Genomic DNA, 23,247 nt, shown 5'->3' with positions numbered 1-23,247 from the left:
CCTAGCCTTGACAGCGTGTCTAGGCAAATCTGCACACTTTCTGAGCAAACTTGAAGAGATCTCCCTTTGACAAGAAGGTCGTCCAAATAGGGAATGACCAGGATGCCTCTGGGGTGTAAAATGGACATGACGGCCGCCATGACCTTTGTGAAGACCCGAGGCGCAGTGGCCAGCCCAATGGGGAGGGCCCTGATTGGAAATGACGGTGTCCTACGGCAAAGCGAAGGAACCGTTGATCAGAGACACATATGGGAATGTGTAAATAAGCATCTTGAACGTCTATGGAAGCTAGGAATTCTCCAGGTTCCATGGCGGCTAGCACTGCTCTCAATGATTCCATTCGGAAAGTTCGAATCCCTACGAATTTGTTCAGCCGTTTGAGGTCCAAGATAGAGCGGACAGAGCCATCTTTTTTGGGAACGACAAAAAGGTTTCAATAGAAACCTTTGCCGCGCTGTTCCAGGGGCACTGGAATGATAACATTTGCTTTCTGTAAAGAGGCTATGGCCTGAAATAAGGCCTGGCTTTGTGTTTTGGACTTTGGAAGACGAGAACGCAGAAACCTGTTGGCCGGCAGGGAATGGAAATCGATCTTGTAACCTGAGGTGACGATTTCTCGAACCCAAGCATCGTGAGTGTGGTCTAGCCAGATATCCCGAAAAAGCAGAAGCCGCCCTCCAACAGGAGTCGAATCTGAGGGATACCTGGCGTCATGCTGAGGGGGCCTGTACAGAGCGAGGTCCTTTGGGTTTAGGTTGCTTGGAGTGGGAACGCCAAGAAGAGCCCCTTGAGGGACCGGATCCTCGATCTGAGCGTTGGGACAATCCTTGGGCTGATGGTTTTTGGGGAGCTGGCCGAAAGGGCTGCCTGAGCCAAGGAGATTTTTTAAAATTCCTGGATACAGGCCGCTTTTGAGGTAGAATGGTACTTTTACCACCCGTCGTCTCAGATATGAGTTTGTCCAGGGATTCTCCAAACAGACGCAGGCCATGGAAGGGCAGTGTGGACAGGGATTTCTTGGAGGCACTATCCGCATTACATATTTTTAGCCAAAGGACTCTGCGGGCAAAGACAGCATTGGCCGCCGATAGGGCTGACAAACTAGCTGCATCTAGAGAGCCGTGAAGAAAATAATTATAGGCTAGAGAGAAGAAATCAAGGATCTCAAAAGCCGCCGGGGGAATATTACAAGAGCGAAGCATCCTGCGTAGGTTCTTGCTCCACACCCCCATAGCTCTCGCGACCCATGTTAAGGCAAAAAGGGGGTGAAGAGAGGAGCCCGAAGCCTGGAAAATAGATTTCACAGCAGCATCAACTGCGCGGTCGGACGAGTCCTTGAGAGACGCGTTGTCTGAAACAGACATGACCGTGTGTTTAGCCAGTCTGGATACTGGTGGATCCACAACGGGGGGGTACTGACCAGGGCTTAACCAGTTCAGAGGGAAAGGGATAAGCGAATGAAGAGAAGGGTTTTTTATTAAACCTTCTATCAGGGTGATCCCACCGTTTAGATATAATTTGCCGAAAAACCGGATCCTGAGCAAAGGATTTAGGAGGCTTCTTGGCTCGCTTGATTGCCGACTGAGAAGTCGGGTCAGGAGGCTGATCAGAGGTCAACAGAGTGATTGACAGCCCAAAATTAGTGTGTCTTCTATATGCCTAGACTCAGAAAGGACATCTGAATCAGAGTCAGAGTCTTGGGAATCGTGACTACTAAAAGTCACAGAGCCCGGGTCAGACTGACTATCGTCCGAGTCTGAAGAGGCGTAGAGGTCGCAATGGCGCCTTTTGGAAACCGCCTTTTTACGTTCTGGGGAAGAGGGACCAGATGAAGCAGGCGGGCTCCTCTGAGGGAGCTGAGCCGGGGGAAGGCTGTGGGAGCCTGAGGACGGCTGGGATATCTGAGCGGCAAGGTCATCTAACCTTTTAGACATTAGAAGAGCCCATGCAGGAATAACGTCATCAGACTGGGGTACTGCCTGGCCGGAGCAGAATCCAGAGACTGCACGGCATCCTGGTCCGGCAACGGGGTCTGTTGTGACACGGTAGAAGGGGCATTGCAGCCCCGGCATAGTGGATAGCTTCGGCCATTAGAAAACGAGCGTCCATAGGTGGTACAGGCATAGTACAGGTCCATAGAGGACGCCTGGGAAGCTTTAGCACCCTTGCGGTTACGCATGTCAGCAATAGAGTCCTACAGCCCTATAGGGGTAGAGTTATATGAGTGAGGAGCCACTAGCAGTATTATAAAGTGACTGCTATGCACAGCCGGTATATACCGATAGCAAAATGGCATATACTGTCAAACAGCTGGCATATACCTGCAGGCAGAGCCAGTATATACCGCTAATAGCTGATATACACCGCTAGCCAGCAGGCACACACCGCTAGAGAGACAGCGATATACCGCTGAGCAGAGCGGTATATAGTGCTGCAGAAGTGCAGAGCCAAGTCTGCTCCCCACGTGGAAAATTGCGTCCAGTGTTCCTGGCAGCCTGGAGGAGAGAGACGGCCCCCGGAGGCTGATTGGTCTCAGGGCTGGGACTAAGGCGGGCTTTGCACACTACGATATCGCAGGTGCGATGTTGGTGGGGTCAAATTGAAAATGACGCACTTCCGGCGTCGCAGGCGATATCGTAGTGTGTAAAGCCTTTTTGATACGATTAACGAGCGCAAAAGCGTCATAATCGTGTCATCGGTGTAGTGTCGGTCATTTCCAGAATTTGGAAATGACCGATGCTACGATGTTGTTCCTCGTTCCTGCGGCAGCACACATTGCTGTGTGTGAAGCCGCAGGAGGGAGGAACATCTCCTACCTGCGTCACCGCGGCTCACGCCAGCTATGCGGAAGGAAGGAGGTGGGCGGGATGTTTACATCCTGCTCATCTCCGCCTCTCCGCTCCTATTGGTCGCCCGCCGTGTGACGTCGCTGTGACGCCGCACGACCCGCCCCCTTAATAAGGAGGCGGGTCGGCGGCCAGAGCGACATCGCAAGACAGGTGAGTGCATGTGAAGCTGCCATAGCGATAATGTTCGCTACGGCAGCTATCAACATGATATCGCATCTGCGACGGGGGCGGGGACTATCGCACTCGGCATCGCAGCATCGGCTTGCGATGTCGCAGCATGCAAAGTACCCCTAAGTGTGACGGCCAATTGGAAAGGAGCTGCTCCTGAGTGAGGAAGCGGCTTCCAGAGCAGTGAGAGGGGGTGTTGCTAGAATGCAGGCCGAAGCTGGGGGCTAAATTAATGATGCTCCCCGGGATCATGGCCTGCATTGCCCCACCGGCGCCGTTCCAGGTGGCGGTTTGGATGCAGGGGACAGATGACTCGTCGTCTCCCTACCTGCTCCTGAAGACTCGTCGGTGATGGATGCGGGGATCTCAGGGACGCATCTTCGGCTCAAGGCTGAAGCAGGTCCTCGGCTCTGCTCAGCCCCCTGGAGCTACCTTTGTGTGAGGTGCTTCCAGGGAGCCTGGAGGGGTACGCAGACCCGACCACTTGGGCAAAACTGACGGCTTGTGCACGCCAGGTTCCCTCTGCCCGTACACAGGGGGAATGGGGGTGGCAAGGCACCATGGTATTGCCCCTATCAAAAATAGAATAAATAAGAAAAAGATAACAAAATAAAAAGTAAAAATAAAAACAAAAACAAAATAAGCTGAGCTGAGGCACCTCTGGTGGAGCTCAGTCCAGACATGTCAGCCTCCCTGCTGACACTAGGAAAAACTGAGCTAGTTTCCTGCCTAGCTAGGGTATATGCTGTAGGGGGAGGAGCTAACACTTTTGCAAATCTAGTGTCACGCCTCCCTGGAGACACCATAATACCCACTATCTGTGTCCCCCAATGAAAAGGCGAGAAAGGAACAAAGGTTAAAAACATAATTGACAAGAAAAAAAAATTGATCAAATAAGGGGATGGACATAATAATCCTGTACTTATCCCCAATGAAGTATCAGAGTGTGACGGTGGAATATGGGGAGTTGTGTATCATGTTGTGTAGGTTCGTACTTTAGGCGTGGTTCACTGTCCATTATTTGTATTCCTTGTGTGTAAATTGTATTGTCTGTAGGTAATCACCCACTGTAGTGTTTCTGTCCCTAGGTCTGAGGGAGGGGGGACTGGGATTCACCTAAAGTCTCTGATTACCTGGGGGATTAGTCATTCTGGGTGAGACTTACAAGAGAGAAGAAGCAAGATTGAATCTCTGAGGGAAAAGCTGAGGCTGCGGCCAGCACCCCAGAGACTGTGAGAGACCTCAATTACCCTGAAGAAGGACTGCTGGAGGAGTGTGACTGATCCCCAGGACATTTATGCACTTACTAGACTATATTCGTGTTTCTGGACTATTTTTACCCTGTATATTGTGGATTATGTTATGGACCGTTTGATTTGTTTAGAATATATATTCTTGGATTGTTCCATTATCTGTCGCTCTGTTGATTGTGTGATATCGGAGAAGGACCCCGTGACAACTGGTGGCAGCAGTGGGAGCAACAGAGCAAAGCCCAATGGAGATCCACCCACAGAGTGAGTACAGGAACTGGAGAAAGTCAGAGATCTGGGCCTGAGCTACCAGGGACTAAGGAAATAAGCCTTAATTGATCTACTGCGAGCCAGTCCACCTCCTCCCAGATGTCTAATGGACAAACGCTGGAGTTGGGAATCTCTACCCCAAGAAGCCAGTAGTTGGTATGGTTCAAAGACGAGATGGCGGTTCTGGGCCCAGGTATATCTCAGGAGTATAAGGAGCAGGCTGCTCGCCGAGCACAGAGTAGACAAGAAGCAATGGAGTCTGACAGAGGGAGTAATGTGAGTTGGAGCGTAAACCCAGCGATCCGGGAGACTGTGCGGATCACCCGGGTGGACTTCAAGCCATTTGATGAGGCATCCGAAGATGTGGAAAAGTTCTTCAAGGACTTTGAGCAGCGGTGTGCGGTGATGGAGGTTCCCCACTCTGGCTGGAGGCGTTTGTTAGTGGGACTCCTGAACGGAAGCCTGGCAGAGGCTTATCGCACCATTGCCTCACAGCAGAACCGGGATTATGACATTGTAAAGCGGACTATCCTGGATTATCATGCCATCACCCCAGACTCACACAGAGCATAGTTCCGAGACCTCCCATGCACCACGGGGGGGGATTGTTTAGGATGTATGCCCATAAGATGTCCCAGGCATGTCGGAGATGGCTGGAAGCGGAAGATGCCTTCACTGTGGAAGACGTTATACAGGTATTTCTCATAGAACAATTTCTTTACAAGTGTCCCTCAGAAATACGGGAATGGGTCAGAGAGCGCACGCCGTGCACCTTGGATAGAGCTACATCCCTGAAACCCTTGTGCAAGTCTGTTAGCACAGCTGAAAACCGTTTTGTTGATTAGAGAAGCTATAAAACTGACTTTCCTTTGAGCTAGTTGAGAATCTGGAGCATTACATTTGTTGGTTCCATTAAACTCTCAAAATGGCCGGAGAAAGAGAACTTTCATGAGAAACTCAACAGTCTATTCTTGTTCTTAGAAATGAAGCATATTCCATGCGAGAAATTGCCAAGAAACTGAAGATTTCCTACAACGGTGTGTACTACTCCCTTCAGACGGTTGCACCATCCGGTGTCCTTGCTGGAAATGTACTATTTGCTGTTGACTGTTGTCCCCATAAAGTCTTACCAGAACGTGATCACCTCACCTTGTGTTATCCGAGTAGTGTTTTGCCCACGAAGAAAGGGAATGGGCATTAATTTGAATGATCCCCGGTCCGTACGGTCTTTCCAAAGAAAGCCAGGCCAGCGAACGAGAGCACCTGACCCCTGTATATCCACAACGGGCACTCCACACTATACACTCTGCAGACATGCCGAGCTGGGGCCGCTCCACAGTCTACACACCACAGACATTCTGAGCCGCGAGCGCTCCACCGTATACTCTCCACAGACACGCCGAGCCACGGATGCTCCACAGTTTACAAGCCGCAAACACGACGAGCCACGGCTGCTCCACCGTATACACTCCACAGACACACTGAGCCTATGATGCTCCACAGTCTACACGCCAAGCCGCAAGCGCTCCACCGTATACACTCTACACTCCCTGGCAGAAGTTCTGTCGCTTATCCATGATATGTAAATAAAAGTTTATAACCTGACTATAAATTCATCCATTGGTTTTATAAATTACGCTTTTGAAAGCTGAAACCCTCCCAAAAATAGCTGCAAAGCTAAAATATTGCTAATTTAATGAACACAGAAAGGTCAGATTTTGGCAAGACAAGAGTTCTGTCGCTTTGTTATATAATGCACCCGATCCTAGTTTACATCCTCACCTGTGGTCACTAAATGATCGGTTAATTAGTGGGTGAGTATAAAAAGAAACCCAGCACCCCAGACATTCAAATGAACTGCAACTTGAGCTCTGACATACCAAAAATCCACCCTGCGACCAAAGCCTTGATTATGAAGAGGCTGAAGACCAGATCCACTGCAGAGGTGGCTGGCACCTTTAATGTGTCTTAGCGTCAAGTACAAAAAAATTAAAAAAAAGATTTGAAGAGACTGGAGATGTTTTTGACAAGTCCAGGTCCGGCAGACCCCGCAAGACAACTGCTCAGGAGGAACGTTTGTTTGTTAGAAAATCCAAAGCCAGCCCCTCTTCCACTGCAGCAGAGCTCCAACAGGCCTGGTCACCTCAAGCCCCTGTGTCTACTAGAACAGTTTGTAGGATTCGGTCTCAAAATGGCCTCCATGGTCGAATCAGTGCCCAGAAGCCAGCACTAAACAAAAGGCAATTAAATAACCGTGTGGCATTGGCCAAGTCCCACAGCCTGCTAAACAGATGGACGCTGGAAAAGTGGCAGAAGGTGGATTTCTCTGATGAATCTTCAGTTGAATTACACCACAGCCGCCGCAAATACTGCAGAAGACCTACTGGAGCCCGTATGGATCCAGAAAACAGTTAAGTTTGGTGGTGGAAAGATCCTGGTCTGGGGTTACATCCAGGATGGGGGTGTGCAAAACATTTGCAAGGTGGAAGGCAATATCAATAGCCTAAAATATCAAGAAGTATTAGCTACCTCTTACATTCCCAATCATAAAAGGGGTCACATTCTGCAGCAGGAAGGTCTCCATCTCATACATCCATCTCTACAACAAAGGTCCTCCTGGCAAAGAAGATCAAGGTGCTCAAGGACTGGCCAGCCCAGTCACCAGACATGAACATCATTGAGCATGTTTGGGGTAAGGTGAAAGAGGAAGCTTGGAAGACAAAACCAAAGACTCTAGATGAGCTCTGGGAGTCATGTAAGATGCATTCTCTGCTATTCCTGATGACTTCATCAATAAATTGTATGAATCATTGTTGAGCCGCATGGATGCCGTCCTTCAAGGCTCATGGAATTCACACAAAATATTAAAAATATGGCTCTAATAGCAAAACAACTTCACCAATGTTATGCCACATATCTCTGTATTAGAAGTTAATTATTTGTGTGAATTTCACATTACTTTCTGAGGGCGACAGAACTTTTGTCTTGCCAAAATCTGACCTTTCTGTGTTCATTAAATGATCAATATTTCAGCTGTGCAGCAACTTTATTTTCATAACCTAAACCAAATTTGGGAGGGTTTCAGCTTTCAAAAGAGTAATTTATAAAACCAATGGATGAATTTAAAGTCATGTTATAAGCTTTTATTTACATAACATGGATAAGCCACAGAACTTCTGACAGATACACTGAGCCTCAAATGCTCCCCAGTCTACACACCGCAAACAAGACGAGCCATGGGTGCTCGACCATATAAACTCCACAGACACACTGAGCTGCGGATGCTCCACAGTCTACATGCCGAGCCGTGGCTGCTCCACATTATACACTCTGCAGCCACGCTGAGCCGGGGACACTCTAGTTTACACGCCGCAGATACGCCTGGCCGTGCGTGCTCCACCATATACACTCCAGGCCAGTGAACGAGAGCAGCTGACCCCTATGTATCCACAGCGAGCACGCCACAGTATACACTTTGGAGACACGCCGAGCAATGGGTGCTCCACATTATACACTCCACAGACACGCTGAGCTGCAGGTGCTCCACAGTCTACATGCCGAAGACACGCCAAGCCATAGATGCTCCACAGTCTACACACTGCAGACACGCTGAGCTATGGATGCTCCACCGTATACACTCCACAGACACACCAAGCCATGCATGGTCCACCGTATACACTCCAGACACGTCAACCTGTGGCTGCACAACAGTCTACAAATTACATGAGCATTTTGAATATCAGAAAACATACACAGTCTAAGACCAAATCAATGATTCCCCGAGACCCTGGGAGGTTTACTGCTCTATATGCTGGGCCTGCAGCTCCAATGCACTGACACAGAGGTAACCCATCAGGAACATTTTACCAGTTGTTGTCAAAACACAGACGGTCAGAACCACAACCCACTAATGGCAGCGTTACGAAAATTCTTCTAGAACCGGAAGCTGCTACCTCCACAAAGCAAAGCCCAGTGACATGAGCAGTACAGAACCATTCCTATAGTGCAGGAGACCTTGCATCCCTAGAGTAGGGGCTCAGAGTTTACACTCCACATTCACTTTCAGCTGTGGACACACAGCAGGCTCCGCTCTACAGACTGTCCAAGCCGCGAGTGCTCTAGTCTACACTCCCCAGGCTCCGCCTACAGACAGTCCAAGCCGGCGGGTGCTCCAGTCTACACTCCCCAGGCTCCGCTCCACAGACTGTCCGAGCCGCGGGTGCTCTAGCCTACACTCTACAGACAGTACAAGCTGCGGGTGCTCCAGGCTACACTCCCCAGGCTTCACTCTACAGACAGTCCAAGCCACGGGTGCTCCAGGCTACACACCCCAACCTTCACTCGACAGTACAAGCTGCGGGTGCTCCAGTCTACACTCCCCACTCTACAGACAGTACAAGCCTTGAGTGCTCCAGGCTACACTCCCCAGGCTTCACTCTACAGACAGTACAAGCTGCGGGTGCTCCAGGCTACACTCCCCCAGGCTTCACTCTACAGACAGTACAAGCTGCGGGTGCTCCAGGCTACGCACCCCGCTCTACAGACAGTCCAAGCCACGAGTGCTCCAGTCTACACTTCCCACTCTACAGACAGTACAAGCCTTGAGTGCTCCAGGCTACACTTCCCAGGCTACACTCCCCAGACTACACTCTACAGACAGTCCAAGCCGCGGGTGCTCCAGGCTACACTCCCCGCTCTACAGACAGTCCAAGCCACGGGTGCTCCAGTCTACACTCCCCACTCTACAAACAGTCCAAGCCACAAGTGCTCCAGTCTACACTCCCCACTCTACAGACAGTCCAAGCCACAAGTGCTCCAGTCTACACTCCCCGCTCTACAGACAGTCCAAGCCACAAGTGCTCCAGTCTACACTCCCCGCTCTACAGACAGTCCAAGCCACAAGTGCTCCAGTCTACACTCCCCGCTCTACAGACAGTCCAAGCCACGGGTGCTCCACTCTACACTTCCCACTCTACAAACAGTCCAAGCCACAAGTGCTCCACTCTACACTCCCCACTCTACAGACAGTTCGAGCCGGGGGTGCTCCAGTCTACACTTCGCAGCCGCCACACAGGCTACACTTTACATACAAGGAGTTCGACCATCAGACAACATAGTCTAATACCAAATCACTCATCCCCGAAACCCTCATTCAATAAAAACAAGAGCGCGAAAACAAGCAGAACATAGAAGCAGAGGTAGAATTGACCTCCAGCAATCCCTACCTGGAAGATGTCATTGGCACACTTGCGGCACAGGTTATGCTGGCATGGCAGGATCACCACAGGCTTGGTAAACATCTCCAAGCAGATGGGACAGATCAGTTGCTTCTCCAGGTTATCCATAGTCTGAGTGTCCCCCCCCAAAGATTTAAATCCTACGGCAAAATTCATCCCTGCGAAGAAGGTAGTGTACGACCCAGAGAGTGCAGACGATGACTGCACGAGACCCGCGCAGGGGACCCGCTCACGCGCTAATCATACCCGCTGGGCGGGAGCAGACTCTTAACCCCCCCCATATTCAGGGAAATATCCCAGAACTAATGTCCACGGTGGTGTCAGCTCCGGCCGGACAGTGTTAATAGTGGGCATCGGGAGGGGGCTGCCAAATTCCAGCAGTATTTTTAGCCACTGGTTGAGGACAGACAGTGAGGGGAGGCTGGGGGGGTGCAGCTGTCACTGACGGCAGGTGACACTGAGTCACACAATGATACGCAAAATAACAAAGACACAAATATACGGCCTGAGGAATCTGCAGAGAGATCCATCCGATCCCCGCTCCCACACAGATCACCAATGCGCGGACAATAGCATTTTGCATTTTTTATTAAACCTTCAAGATACTAAAAGATGTCCCCCTCCTGGAGCTAGGACACGTGACAATCAGGACACGGCGCCAGCATTAATGGTGCACAATGGCGCCTGGCACCCACTCATTGGCAGCGGCATGTGCTGGTGACGAGATGAGGCATTTGGCAAATCCTGCATATGATGTCTATAATCATCTGCTCAGAATGGAGATCACTGCCGGGACGGCCGAACGATTAGTGCCGCAGTCACAGTGAAAGATTGACGGAGACGAGGAACAACACATGTACAAGGGACGGGAAATACAGCCAGATCCGGGCTCAGGCCGGTGCCACAAGAGGCCTCCGGGGAGCGGGCGGAGCCAATGAGAAGCAACCGCCACAGGCTCAGGCCGGTGCCATCCACAAGAGGCCTCCGGGGAGATGGCAGAGCCAATGAGAAGCACCCGCCACAGGCCGGTGCCATCCACAAGAGGCCTCCGGGGAGATGGCAGAGCCAATGAGAAGCACCCGCCGCAGGCTCAGGCCGGTGCCATCCACAAGAGGCCTCCGGGGAGATGGCAGAGCCAATGAGAAGCACCCGCCACAGGCCGGTGCCATCCACAAGAGGCCTCCGGGGAGATGGCAGAGCCAATGAGAAGCACCCGCCGCAGGCTCAGGCCGGTGCCATCCACAAGAGGCATCCAGGGAGACGGCAGAGCCAATGAGAAGCACCCGCCGCAGGCTCAGGCCAGTGCCATCCACAAAAGGCCTCCGGGAGACAGCAGAGCCAATGAGAAGCACCCCCCGCAGGCTCAGGCCGGTGCCATCCACAAGAGGCCTCCGGGGAGCGGGCGGAGCCAATGAGAAGCAACCCCCGCAGGCTCAGGCCAGTGCCATTCACAAGAGGCCTCCGGGGAGACGGCAGAGCCGATGAGAAGCACCCCCCGCAGGCTCAGGCCAGTGCCATCCACAAGAGGCCTCCAGGAAGATGGCAGAGCCGATGAGAAGCACCCCCCGCAGGCTCAGGCCAGTGCCATCCACAAGAGGCCTCCGGGAAGACGGCAGAGCCGATGAGAAGCACCTGCCGCAGGCTCAGGCCAGTGCCATCCACAAGAGGCCTCCGGGAAGACGGCAGAGCCGATGAGAAGCACCTGCCGCAGGCTCAGGCCAGTGCCATCCACAAGAGGCCTCCAGGGAGACGGCAGAGCCGATGAGAAGCACCCCCCGCAGGCTCAGGCCAGTGCCATCCACAAGAGGCCTCCGGGAAGATGGCAGAGCCGATGAGAAGCACCCCCCGCAGGCTCAGGCCAGTGCCATTCACAAGAGGCCTCCGGGAAGACGGCAGAGCCGATGAGAAGCACCTGCCGCAGGCTCAGGCCAGTGCCATCCACAAGAGGCCTCCGGGAAGACGGCAGAGCCAATGAGAAGCAACCCCCGCAGGCTCAGGCCGGTGCCAACCACAAGAGGCCTCCGGGGAGACGGCAGAGCCAATGAGAAGCACCCGCCGCAGGCTCAGGCCAGTGCCATCCACAAGAGGCCTCCAGGAAGACGGCAGAGCCAATGAGAAGCAACCCCCGCAGGCTCAGGCCGGTGCCAACCACAAGAGGCCTACGGGGAGACGACAGAGCCAATGAGAAGCACCCCCCGCAGGCTCAGGCCGGTGCCATCCACAAGAGGCCTCCGGGGAGACGGCAGAGCCGATGAGAAGCACCTGCCGCAGGAGACATTAAAAAAATGCAGATTGTAAAGATAAGTCCTTAGGTGCGAAAGTCAGGAGGATACAGTACAAAATGTCAAATCTAGACTCATTGTGCAGTGGTGTGGTGGCGGCCCATGATGGGGGTCCGCTGCCCCCACTCCTATAGTAGTCAATGGCATCAAGTTTACAATCTATTGATGCGAAGGTTTAGTGCGAGACAAGTCATCAGCCAGGGAGGAGCAGGACGTGCCTGTACGAAGGTGGAAGGGCGGTGGTGGAGGCCCCTCGCTTGGTGCAGTAGCCCTCATCAATCTGTGACAGGCCGAGTCCAGTCTGCAAAAGTTCACAATGTGGGGAAAATACAAACAGGCCGTCCATGGCCGTCCATGAGCCCCAGGCCAGACGTTCTCCGAGGACGGAATGACGATGGGCACAAGTCTTTGGTTGAGATGTTCACAGAGCAAGCCCCTCTTGGCCATAGATGAGCCAGCGAAGGACGAAGAGTCTCTCCACCCACAGTGCTGGAGAAGGACTGGTGATGCTGCAGAAAGTGCTAGGAGTTGTGTAGATGCACCGCTCTCTTCCGGCAGAGCACTAAGGTGGGGGCTGCGGAAGTGACAAGAAGAGGTTCCTGTCCAATCCCAGTGCTACACAGAGGACGCGGTGCCAAGTCCTGCGAGGAGACACAAAGCATGACTGGTGGATGAGAGAAGAGAGAACATGGGGGACAGAGCGGCCTCATGGGCACAGCACTTACCATATTAGGAGCTCTGCGGCTGGATCGGGGGTCCGGAGGACGGCTGCGTGTTAATGACATCGCCTACAACAGAGAAGCACAACCATTAGATGAGCCTTCCCTACCGCGGACGCCAAACAGGAGTGTGAAGAGCTCTCACCATCCTCCGCTCTGATCTGAGCCTCCAGGTCCTCGGGGTTCATACACTTATAGGAATCATCCTCTTCCTCCGGAGGTTTACACCGACCACAGCAGCAGCCGCAGCAGCAACAGCAACAGCAACACGTGATGATACTGCAGCAAATAACCAGGCCCTGCAAGATACAACACGTCCATGAGCCTTGCCCCAACCATCCCGTCATACAGCTGTAGGGGTCCCGGTGACCCGGCCCGCAGTACACAGAGGCCCACGGCACAACCTGCAGCCACTCACTTTGAACCAGCACTTGGACATGAGGAAGTAGTACTTGACGCTCTCCTCCCCGAACTGCTCGGCCACGTACAGGCCCATGGAGCCGTACTCATCATAAATCTTGCGCTTGTTCTCATCACTCAGCGTGCTGTTAGCGTTATTGATCTCCTTGAACTTCTCTGCGGCTTCTGGATTGTCCGGGTTTTTGTCCGGATGATACCGTAAGGCGAGCTTCCTGCATAGAGAAAACCAAAAAGTAATAAGAACGAGACCCCCTAGAGCAACAATAGAGCGCGGCGTCCGGAGCGAAAGGACCCCAGGAGCTGGAGAGAGCGGCGCCCTGAGCCCAGGTTTCCAAATCTGGAGAGCGTGGTGTCTCAAGCCGAGGAACCCAGGAGCTGGAGAGAGCGGGACCCCGAGCTGAGAAGCCCAGGAGCTGGAGAGAGCGGCGCCCCGAGCTGAGAAGCCCAGGAGCTGGAGAGAGCGGCGCCCTGAGCCCAGGTTTCCAAATCTGGAGAGCGTGGTGTCTCAAGCCGAGGAACCCAGGAGCTGGAGAGAGCGGCGCCCCGAGCTGAGAAGCCCAGGAGCTAGAGAGAGTGGCGCCCAGAGCAGAGGACCCCAGAGCTGGAGAAACTGGCACCCAAGCTCAGGAGTCCAAAGCTGGAGAGAGCAGTGCCCCAAGCCGAAGACCCCTGGAGCTAGAGACTGGCACCCCGAGCCCAGGAAGCCAAAGCTGGAGATGGCGGCGCCCCGAGTCGAAAAGCTGGACAGAGTGATGCTCCGAACCGAGGACCCCAGGAGCCAGAGACCGGCACACCGAGCCCAGGAATCCGCAGCAGGAAAGAGCGGCGACCGGAGCAGAAGGACACCAGCAGCTGGAGAGAACAGTGCCCTGAGCACAACAGAGAGACACACCCAGAGCCGAGGACCGAGCGGCACCCAGAGCCGAGGACCCCAGGAGCGAGGAGCGGGCGGCACCCAGAGCCGAGGACCCCAGGAGCGAGCGGCACCCAGAGCCAAAGACCCCAGGAGCGAGGAGAGGGCGGCACCCAGAGCCAAGGACCCCAGGAGTGAGGAGAGGGCGGCACCCAGAGCCAAGGACCCCAGGAGTGAGGAGAGGGCGGCACCCAGAGCCAAGGACCCCAGGAGCGAGGAGAGGGTGGCACCCAGAGCCAAGGACCCCAGGAGCGAGGAGAGGGCGGCACCCAGAGCCGAGGACCCCAGGAGCGAGGAGAGGGCGGCACCCAGAGCCAAAGACCCCAGGAGCGAGGAGAGGGCGGCACCCAGAGCCAAAGACCCCAGGAGCAAGGAGAGAGCCGAGGACCCCAGGAGCGAGGAGAGGGCGGCACCCAGAGCCAAAGACCCCAGGAGCGAGGAGAGGGCGGCACCCAGAGCCAAGGACCCCAGGAGCAAGGAGAGGGCGGCACCAAGAGCAGAGAAGCTGGAGAGAGTGACGCCCCGAACATTTAAAAAGGGGAAATGCTAAAACCTGGAATTTTAGGAAAGCTGATTTCAACAAATTAAGGGAAGAGCTTAAATGTCTAGATTGGGACAAAGTCATGGTAACTGGGGATACCGAACATAAATGGGGTAAGTTTAAGGATATACTACTAGAGTCCTGTAAAAAACTTATACCCTCTGGTAATAAAACGTCCCGGAATAAAAAGAAACCACTATGGATAAATAAGACTGTACAAAGTATAATAAAACAAAAACAAAGGGCGTTTAAAATCTTGAAGGCTGAGAATACAGAAATAGCATTGCAGGAGTATAAAGATATCAATAGGCAATGCAAAAAAGAAATCAAACAAGCAAAACTAGCTACTGAAACAAAAATCGCCAATGACATTAAAATAAATCCCAAAATCTTTTATGAATACATTAATGCCAAAAGGAAAACAAAGGATAGTATCGGCCCCTTAAAATATAATAACAAGTTAGTTATAAAGGACAAACAAAAGACTGAGATATTAAATAGGCATTTCTCATCTGTATTCACCAAGGAACTGTGTGTACCAGGCATCATTAACAAGTGAAAAATCAAAGTTCACCACCCGATATAATTAATTTAACACAAGAAGAAGTACGCCTACGTCTGAGTAAATTAAACATTGACAAATCCCCAGGGCCAGATGGCATTCATCCACGAATATTGAGGGAATTGAGCTCCGTAATCGACAGACCGCTGTACCTCATCTTTTTAGACTCACTTGTAACAGGGTTGGTGCCTCAGGATTGGAGGATTGCTGATGTGGTACCGATATTTAAGAAAGGTGAGAGGGTAGATCCAGGCAACTACCGTCCAGTAAGCCTGACATCAGTAGTATGCAAAGTTTGAGGGCATTTTAAGGGATGACATGCAAAAATATATTGCAGAAAATAATATGATAACTGACAGACAGCATGGATTCATGAAAGATAAGTCGTGTCTGACCAACCTGTTGGGGGTCTATGAGGGGGTAAGTGCAGATCTGGATATTGGTAATGCAGCTGATGGGATTTATTTGGACTTTGCAAAGGCATTTGATCCTGCACCACATAATAGCCTTATACTAAAGCTCCAGAAGCAAGGACTAGGGGAAACTATATGCAACTGGGTAAGGAATTGGCTAAAAGATAGGAAACAAAGAGTAGTCATAAATGCTACATTCTCTAAATGGGCTATAGTCAGCAGTGGGGACCGCAGGGATCTGTACTGGGAGCAGTGGGGACCGCAGGGATCTGTACTGGGAGCAGTGGGGGCCGCAGGGATCTGTACTGGGAGCAGTGGGGGCCGCAGGGATCTGTACTGGGAGCAGTGGGGGCCGCAGGGATCTGTACTGGGAGCAGTGGGGGCCGCAGGGATCTGTACTGGGAGCAGTGGGGAGCGCAGGGATCTGTACTGGGAGCAGTGGGGGCCGCAGGGATCTGTACTGGGAGCAGTGGGGGCCGCAGGGATCTGTACTGGGAGCAGTGGGGGCCGCAGGGATCTGTACTGGGAGCAGTGGGGGCCGCAGGGATCTGTACTGGGGGCAGTGGAGGGCCGCAGGGATCTGTACTGGGAGCAGTGGGGTCCGCAGGGATCTGTACTGGGGGCAGTGGGGGCCGCAGGGATCTGTACTGGGGGCAGTGGGGGGCCGCAGGGATCTGTACTGGGAGCAGTGGGGGCCGCAGGGATCTGTACTGGGAGCAGTGGGGACCGCAGGGATCTGTACTGGGAGCAGTGGGGACCGCAGGGATCTGTACTGGGGGCAGTGGAGGGCCGCAGGGATCTGTACTGGGAGCAGTGGGGTCCGCAGGGATCTGTACTGGGGGCAGTGGGGGCCGCAGGGATCTGTACTGGGGGCAGTGGGGGGCCGCAGGGATCTGTACTGGGAGCAGTGGGGACCGCAGGGATCTGTACTGGGAGCAGTGGGGACCGCAGGGATCTGTACTGGGAGCAGTGGGGACCGCAGGGATCTGTACTGGGAGCAGTGGGGACCGCAGGGATCTGTACTGGGAGCAGTGGGGACCGCAGGGATCTGTACTGGGAGCAGTGGGGACCGCAGGGATCTGTACTGGGAGCAGTGGGGATTGCAGGGATCTGTACTGGGAGCAGTGGGGGCCGCAGGGATCTGTACTGGGAGCAGTGGGGACCGCAGGGATCTGTACTGGGAGCAGTGGGGATTGCAGGGATCTGTACTGGGAGCAGTGGGGACCGCAGGGATCTGTACTGGAAGCAGTGGGGACCGCAGGGATCTGTACTGGATGCAGTGGGGACCGCAGGGATCTGTACTGGGAGCAGTGGGGACCGCAGGGATCTGTACTGGGAGCAGTGGGGACCGCAGGGATCTGTACTGGGAGCAGTGGGGACCGCAGGGATCTGTACTGGGAGCAGTGGGGACCGCAGGGATCTGTACTGGGAGCAGTGGGGACCGCAGGGATCTGTACTGGGAGCAGTGGGGACCGCAGGGATCTGTACTGGGAGCAGTGGGGATTGCAGGGATCTGTACTGGGAGCAGTGGGGGCCGCAGGGATCTGTACTGGGAGCAGTGGGGGCCGCAGGGATCTGTACTGGGAGCAGTGGGGGCTGCAGGGATCTGTACTGGGAGCAGTGTGGGCCGCAGGGATCTGTACTGGGAGCAGTGTGGGCCGCAGGGATCTGTACTGGGAGCAGTGGGGAGTGCAGGGATCTGTACTGGGAGCAGTGGGGATTGCAGGGATCTGTACTGGGAGCAGTGGGGGCCGCAGGGATCTGTACTGGGAGCAGTGGGGGCCGCAGGGATCTGTACTGGGAGCAGTGGGGGCCGCAGGGATCTGTACTGGGAGCAGTGGGGGGCCGCAGGGATCTGTACTGGGAGCAGTGGGGGCCGCAGGGATCTGTACTGGGAGCAGTGGGGGCCGCAGGGATCTGTACTGGGAGCAGTGGGGGCCGCAGGGATCTGTGCTTGGACCAATTCTTTTTACTCTCTATATTAATGACCTTGTGGATGGGATTGATAGTACAGTGTCAGTCTTTGCCGATGACACCAAACTATGTAGGATATTAAAAACTGACCTGGATAGTACAATATTACAGAAGGATCTGGATAAGATGTCAGAATGGGCAGATACTTGGCAAATGAGATTTAATGTTGATAAATGTAAAGTAATGCACCTAGGACGGAGTAATCCTATAGCTGCGTATACATTAAATGGAAGTAAACTCGGGACTACAGAACAGGAGAAGGACCGGGGTATTCTCATTACAAATAAGCTGAGCAGCAGCACTCAATGTCAGGCAGCAGCTGCTAAAGCAAACAAGATTCTAGGGTGTATAAAAAGAGAGATTAGATTCCGTGATCCCAACGTATTGTTACCCCTCTATAAATCACTTGTAAGGCCACATCTGGAATACGGGATCCAGTTTTGGGCTCCACATTTCAAAAAGGACATTCAGAAGTTAGAGTCAGTTCAAAGGCGGCAACTAGACTATTACAAGGAATGGAGGCCGCCCGTATGATGAGTAATGGAGGCCGCCCGTATGATGAGTAATGGAGGCCGCCCGTATGATGAGTAATGGAGGCCGCCCGTATGAGGAGGAACGGAGGCCGCCCATATCATACGTATGAGGAGGAACGGAGGCCGCCCATATCGCCCGTCTGAGGAGGAACGGAGGCCGCCCGTCTGAGGAGGAACGGAGGCCGCCCGTCTGAGGAGGAACGGAGGCCGCCCGTCTGAGGAGGAACGGAGGCCGCCCGTCTGAGGAGGAACGGAGGCCGCCCGTCTGAGGAGGAACGGAGGCCGCCCGTCTGAGGAGGAACGGAGGCCGCCCGTCTGAGGAGGAACGGAGGCCGCCCGTCTGAGGAGGAACGGAGGCCGCCCGTCTGAGGAGGAACGGAGGCCGCCCGTCTGAGGAGGAACGGAGGCCGCCCGTATGATGAGAGGTTGAAAAAGTTAGATATGTTTAGCTTAGAAAAAAGCCGTCTCAGAGGAGATCTCATTTATATGTATAAATACATGTGTGGTCAATATAAAGGACTGGCACATGACTTATTTCTTCCAAAGACAGTACTAAGGACCAGGGGCAGTCACTGCGGGGGAAGACAATACTAAGGACCAGGGGCAGTCACTGCGGGGGAAGACAATACTAAGGACCAGGGGGCACTCACTGCGGGGGAAGACAATACTAAGGACCAGGGGCAGTCACTGCGGGGGAAGACAATACTAAGGACCAGGGGCAGTCACTGCGGGGGAAAACAATACTAAGGACCAGGGGCAGTCACTGCGGGGGAAGACAATACTAAGGACCAGGGGCAGTCACTGCGGGGGGAAGACAATACTAAGGACCAGGGGCAGTCACTGCGGGGGGAAAACAATACTAAGGACCAGGGGCAGTCACTGCGGGGGGAAGACAATACTAAGGACCAGGGGCAGTCACTGCAGGGGAAGACAATACTAAGGACCAGGGGCAGTCACTGCGGGGGAAGACAATACTAAGGACCAGGGGCAGTCACTGCGGGGGAAGACAATACTAAGGACCAGGGGCACTCACTGCGGGGGAAGACAATACTAAGGACCAGGGGGCAGTCACTGCGGGGGGAAGACAATACTAAGGACCAGGGGCAGTCACTGCGGGGGAAGACAATACTAAGGACCAGGGGCACTCACTGCGGGGGAAGACAATACTAAGGACCAGGGGCACTCACTGCGGGGGAAGACAATACTAAGGACCAGGGGCAGTCACTGCGGGGGGAAGACAATACTAAGGACCAGGGGCAGTCACTGCGGGGGAAGACAATACTAAGGACCAGGGGCACTCACTGCGGGGGAAGACAATACTAAGGACCAGGGGCACTCACTGCGGGCGAAGACAATACTAAGGACCAGGGGGCAGTCACTGCGGGGGAAGACAATACTAAGGACCAGGGACACTCACTGCGGGGGAAGACAATACTAAGGACCAGGGGGCACTCACTGCGGGGGAAGACAATACTAAGGACCAGGGACACTCACTGCGGGGGAAGACAATACTAAGGACCAGGGGCAGTCACTGCGGGGGAAGACAATACTAAGGACCAGGGGCAGTCACTGCGGGGGAAGACAATACTAAGGACCAGGGGCAGTCACTGCGGGGGAAGACAATACTAAGGACCAGGGGCAGTCACTGCGGGGAAGACAATACTAAGGACCAGGGGCAGTCACTGCGGGGGAAGACAATACTAAGGACCAGGGGCAGTCACTGCGGGGGAAGACAATACTAAGGACCAGGGGCAGTCACTGCGGGGGAAGACAATACTAAGGACCAGGGGACACTCACTGCAGGGGAAGACAATACTAAGGACCGGGGGCAGTCACTGCGGGGGAAGACAATACTAAGGACCAGGGGCAGTCACTGCGGGGGAAGACAATACTAAGGACCAGGGGCAGTCACTGCGGGGGAAGACAATACTAAGGACCAGGGGCAGTCACTGCGGGGGAAAACAATACTAAGGACCAGGGGACACTCACTGCAGGGGAAGACAATACTAAGGACCAGGGGACACTCACTGCGGGGGAAGACAATACTAAGGACCAGGGACACTCACTGCGGGGGAAGACAATACTAAGGACCAGGGGGCACTCACTGCGGGGGAAGACAATACTAAGGACCAGGGGGCAGTCACTGCGGGGGAAGACAATACTAAGGACCAGGGGGCAGTCACTGCGGGGGAAGACAATACTAAGGACCAGGGGGCACTCACTGCGGGGGAAGACAATACTAAGGACCAGGGGCACTCACTGCGGGGGAAGACAATACTAAGGACCAGGGGCACTCACTGCGGGGGAAGACAATACTAAGGACCAGGGGCAGTCACTGCGGGGGAAGACAATACTAAGGACCAGGGGCAGTCACTGCGGGGGAAGACAATACTAAGGACCAGGGGCAGTCACTGCGGGGAAGACAATACTAAGGACCAGGGGCAGTCACTGCGGGGGAAGACAATACTAAGGACCAGGGGCAGTCACTGCGGGGGAAGACAATACTAAGGACCAGGGGCAGTCACTGCGGGGGAAGACAATACTAAGGACCAGGGGACACTCACTGCAGGGGAAGACAATACTAAGGACCGGGGGCAGTCACTGCGGGGGAAGACAATACTAAGGACCAGGGGCAGTCACTGCGGGGGAAGACAATACTAAGGACCAGGGGCAGTCACTGCGGGGAAGACAATACTAAGGACCAGGGGCAGTCACTGCGGGGGAAGACAATACTAAGGACCAGGGGCAGTCACTGCGGGGGAAGACAATACTAAGGACCAGGGGACACTCACTGCAGGGGAAGACAATACTAAGGACCGGGGGCAGTCACTGCGGGGGAAGACAATACTAAGGACCAGGGGCAGTCACTGCGGGGGAAGACAATACTAAGGACCAGGGAGCACTCTCTGCGGGGGGAAGACAATACTAAGGACCAGGGGCAGTCACTGCGGGGGGGGGAGACAATACTAAGGACCAGGGGCAATCACTGCAGGGGAAGACAATACTAAGGACCAGGGGCAGTCACTGCGGGGGGAAGACAATACTAAGGACCAGGGGCAGTCACTGCGGGGGGAAAACAATACTAAGGACCAGGGGCAGTCACTGCGGGGGGAAGACAATACTAAGGACCAGGGGCAGTCACTGCAGGGGAAGACAATACTAAGGACCAGGGGCAGTCACTGCGGGGGAAGACAATACTAAGGACCAGGGGCACTCACTGCGGGGGAAGACAATACTAAGGACCAGGGGCAGTCACTGCGGGGAAGACAATACTAAGGACCAGGGGCAGTCACTGCGGGGGAAGACAATACTAAGGACCAGGGGCAGTCACTGCGGGGGAAGACAATACTAAGGACCAGGGGACACTCACTGCAGGGGAAGACAATACTAAGGACCGGGGGCAGTCACTGCGGGGGAAGACAATACTAAGGACCAGGGGCAGTCACTGCGGGGGAAGACAATACTAAGGACCAGGGAGCACTCTCTGCGGGGGGAAGACAATACTAAGGACCAGGGGCAGTCACTGCGGGGGGGGGAGACAATACTAAGGACCAGGGGCAATCACTGCAGGGGAAGACAATACTAAGGACCAGGGGCAGTCACTGCGGGGGGAAGACAATACTAAGGACCAGGGGCAGTCACTGCGGGGGGAAAACAATACTAAGGACCAGGGGCAGTCACTGCGGGGGGGAAGACAATACTAAGGACCAGGGGCAGTCACTGCAGGGGAAGACAATACTAAGGACCAGGGGCAGTCACTGCGGGGGAAGACAATACTAAGGACCAGGGGCACTCACTGCGGGGGAAGACAATACTAAGGACCAGGGGCAGTCACTGCGGGGGGAAGACAATACTAAGGACCAGGGGCAGTCACTGCGGGGGAAGACAATACTAAGGACCAGGGGCAGTCACTGCGGGGGGAAGACAATACTAAGGACCAGGGGCAGTCACTGCGGGGGAAGACAATACTAAGGACCAGGGGCAGTCACTGCGGGGGGAAGACAATACTAACGACCAGGGGCAGTCACTGCGGGGGAAGACAATACTAAGGACCAGGGGCAGTCACTGCGGGGGAAGACAATACTAAGGACCAGGGGCACTCACTGCGGGGGAAGACAATACTAAGGACCAGGGGCAGTCACTGCGGGGGGAAGACAATACTAAGGACCAGGGGCAGTCACTGCGGGGGAAGACAATACTAAGGACCAGGGACAGTCACTGCGGGGGGGAGACAATACTAAGGACCAGGGGCAATCACTGCAGGGGAAGACAATACTAAGGACCAGGGGCAGTCACTGCGGGGGGAAGACAATACTAAGGACCAGGGGCACTCACTGCGGGGGGAAGACAATACTAAGGACCAGGGGCAGTCACTGCGGGGGGAGACAATACTAAGGACCAGGGGCAGTCACTGCGGGGGGAAGACAATACTAAGGACCAGGGGCAGTCACTGCGGGGGGAGACAATACTAAGGACCAGGGGCAATCACTGCAGGGGAAGACAATACTAAGGACCAGGGGCAGTCACTGCGGGGGGAAGACAATACTAAGGACCAGGGGCAGTCACTGCGGGGGAAGACAATACTAAGGACCAGGGGCAGTCACTGCGGGGGGAAGACAATACTAAGGACCAGGGGCAGTCACTGCGGGGGAAGACAATACTAAGGACCAGGGGCAGTCACTGCGGGGGAAGACAATACTAAGGACCAGGGGCAATCACTGCGGGGGAAGAAAAGCGATTCCGGCAGCTAAATAGGAAGGGTTCTTTACAGTTAGAGCGGTCAGACTGTGGAATGCGACCACAAGAGGCAGTAATGGCAGATAGTACAACAGCTTTATATCAGGGCAGAGGATTCCTCTGTATAACATTGGGGGTTATATATGACTTAGTGACCAAATGTAGAACTGGTGGAGGAAGAGGAACGAGATGGACCTAGGTCTTTTTGCAACCTAAGTAACTATGTAACATGTGACTAAACCAAGGACCCTAAGAGCTAAAGACCGGCGCCCCGAACCCAGGAATCTGAAGCTGGACAGAGCAGCACCAGGAGCCGAGGACACCAGAGCTGGAGAACGGCGCCCCGAGCCCAGGAATCTGAAGCTGGACAAAGCGGCGC

The 23,247-nt window shown here is 54.2% G+C and overlaps 2 protein-coding genes across 2 annotated transcripts in view; both read right to left on the bottom strand.

The window, feature by feature from the left end:
- TRIM54 (tripartite motif containing 54) overlaps nt 1–10,119 on the bottom strand; it is a 143,181-nt gene extending 133,062 nt beyond the window's left edge. The window contains exon 1 of the mRNA XM_075341404.1: nt 9,763–10,119. Coding sequence (XP_075197519.1) covers nt 9,763–9,930 — 168 coding nt within the window. The 5' untranslated portion in view covers nt 9,931–10,119. The remainder of the gene's footprint in view (nt 1–9,762) is intronic.
- Nucleotides 10,120–10,344: 225 nt separating this feature from the next.
- The window catches only part of DNAJC5G (DnaJ heat shock protein family (Hsp40) member C5 gamma), a 29,547-nt gene continuing 16,644 nt past the window's right edge, over nt 10,345–23,247 (bottom strand). Inside the window, exons 3-6 of the mRNA XM_075341405.1 lie at nt 13,194–13,407; nt 12,921–13,074; nt 12,782–12,844; nt 10,345–12,697 (exon numbers count right to left, since the gene is read on the bottom strand). Coding sequence (XP_075197520.1) covers nt 12,786–12,844; nt 12,921–13,074; nt 13,194–13,407 — 427 coding nt within the window. The 3' untranslated portion in view covers nt 10,345–12,697; nt 12,782–12,785. The remainder of the gene's footprint in view (nt 12,698–12,781; nt 12,845–12,920; nt 13,075–13,193; nt 13,408–23,247) is intronic.

The sequence above is a fragment of the Anomaloglossus baeobatrachus genome, chromosome 3 (genome assembly GCF_048569485.1).
Source record: "Anomaloglossus baeobatrachus isolate aAnoBae1 chromosome 3, aAnoBae1.hap1, whole genome shotgun sequence".
Lineage (NCBI taxonomy): Eukaryota > Metazoa > Chordata > Amphibia > Anura > Aromobatidae > Anomaloglossus > Anomaloglossus baeobatrachus.
This window is presented reverse-complemented; position numbering and strand designations above follow the sequence as displayed.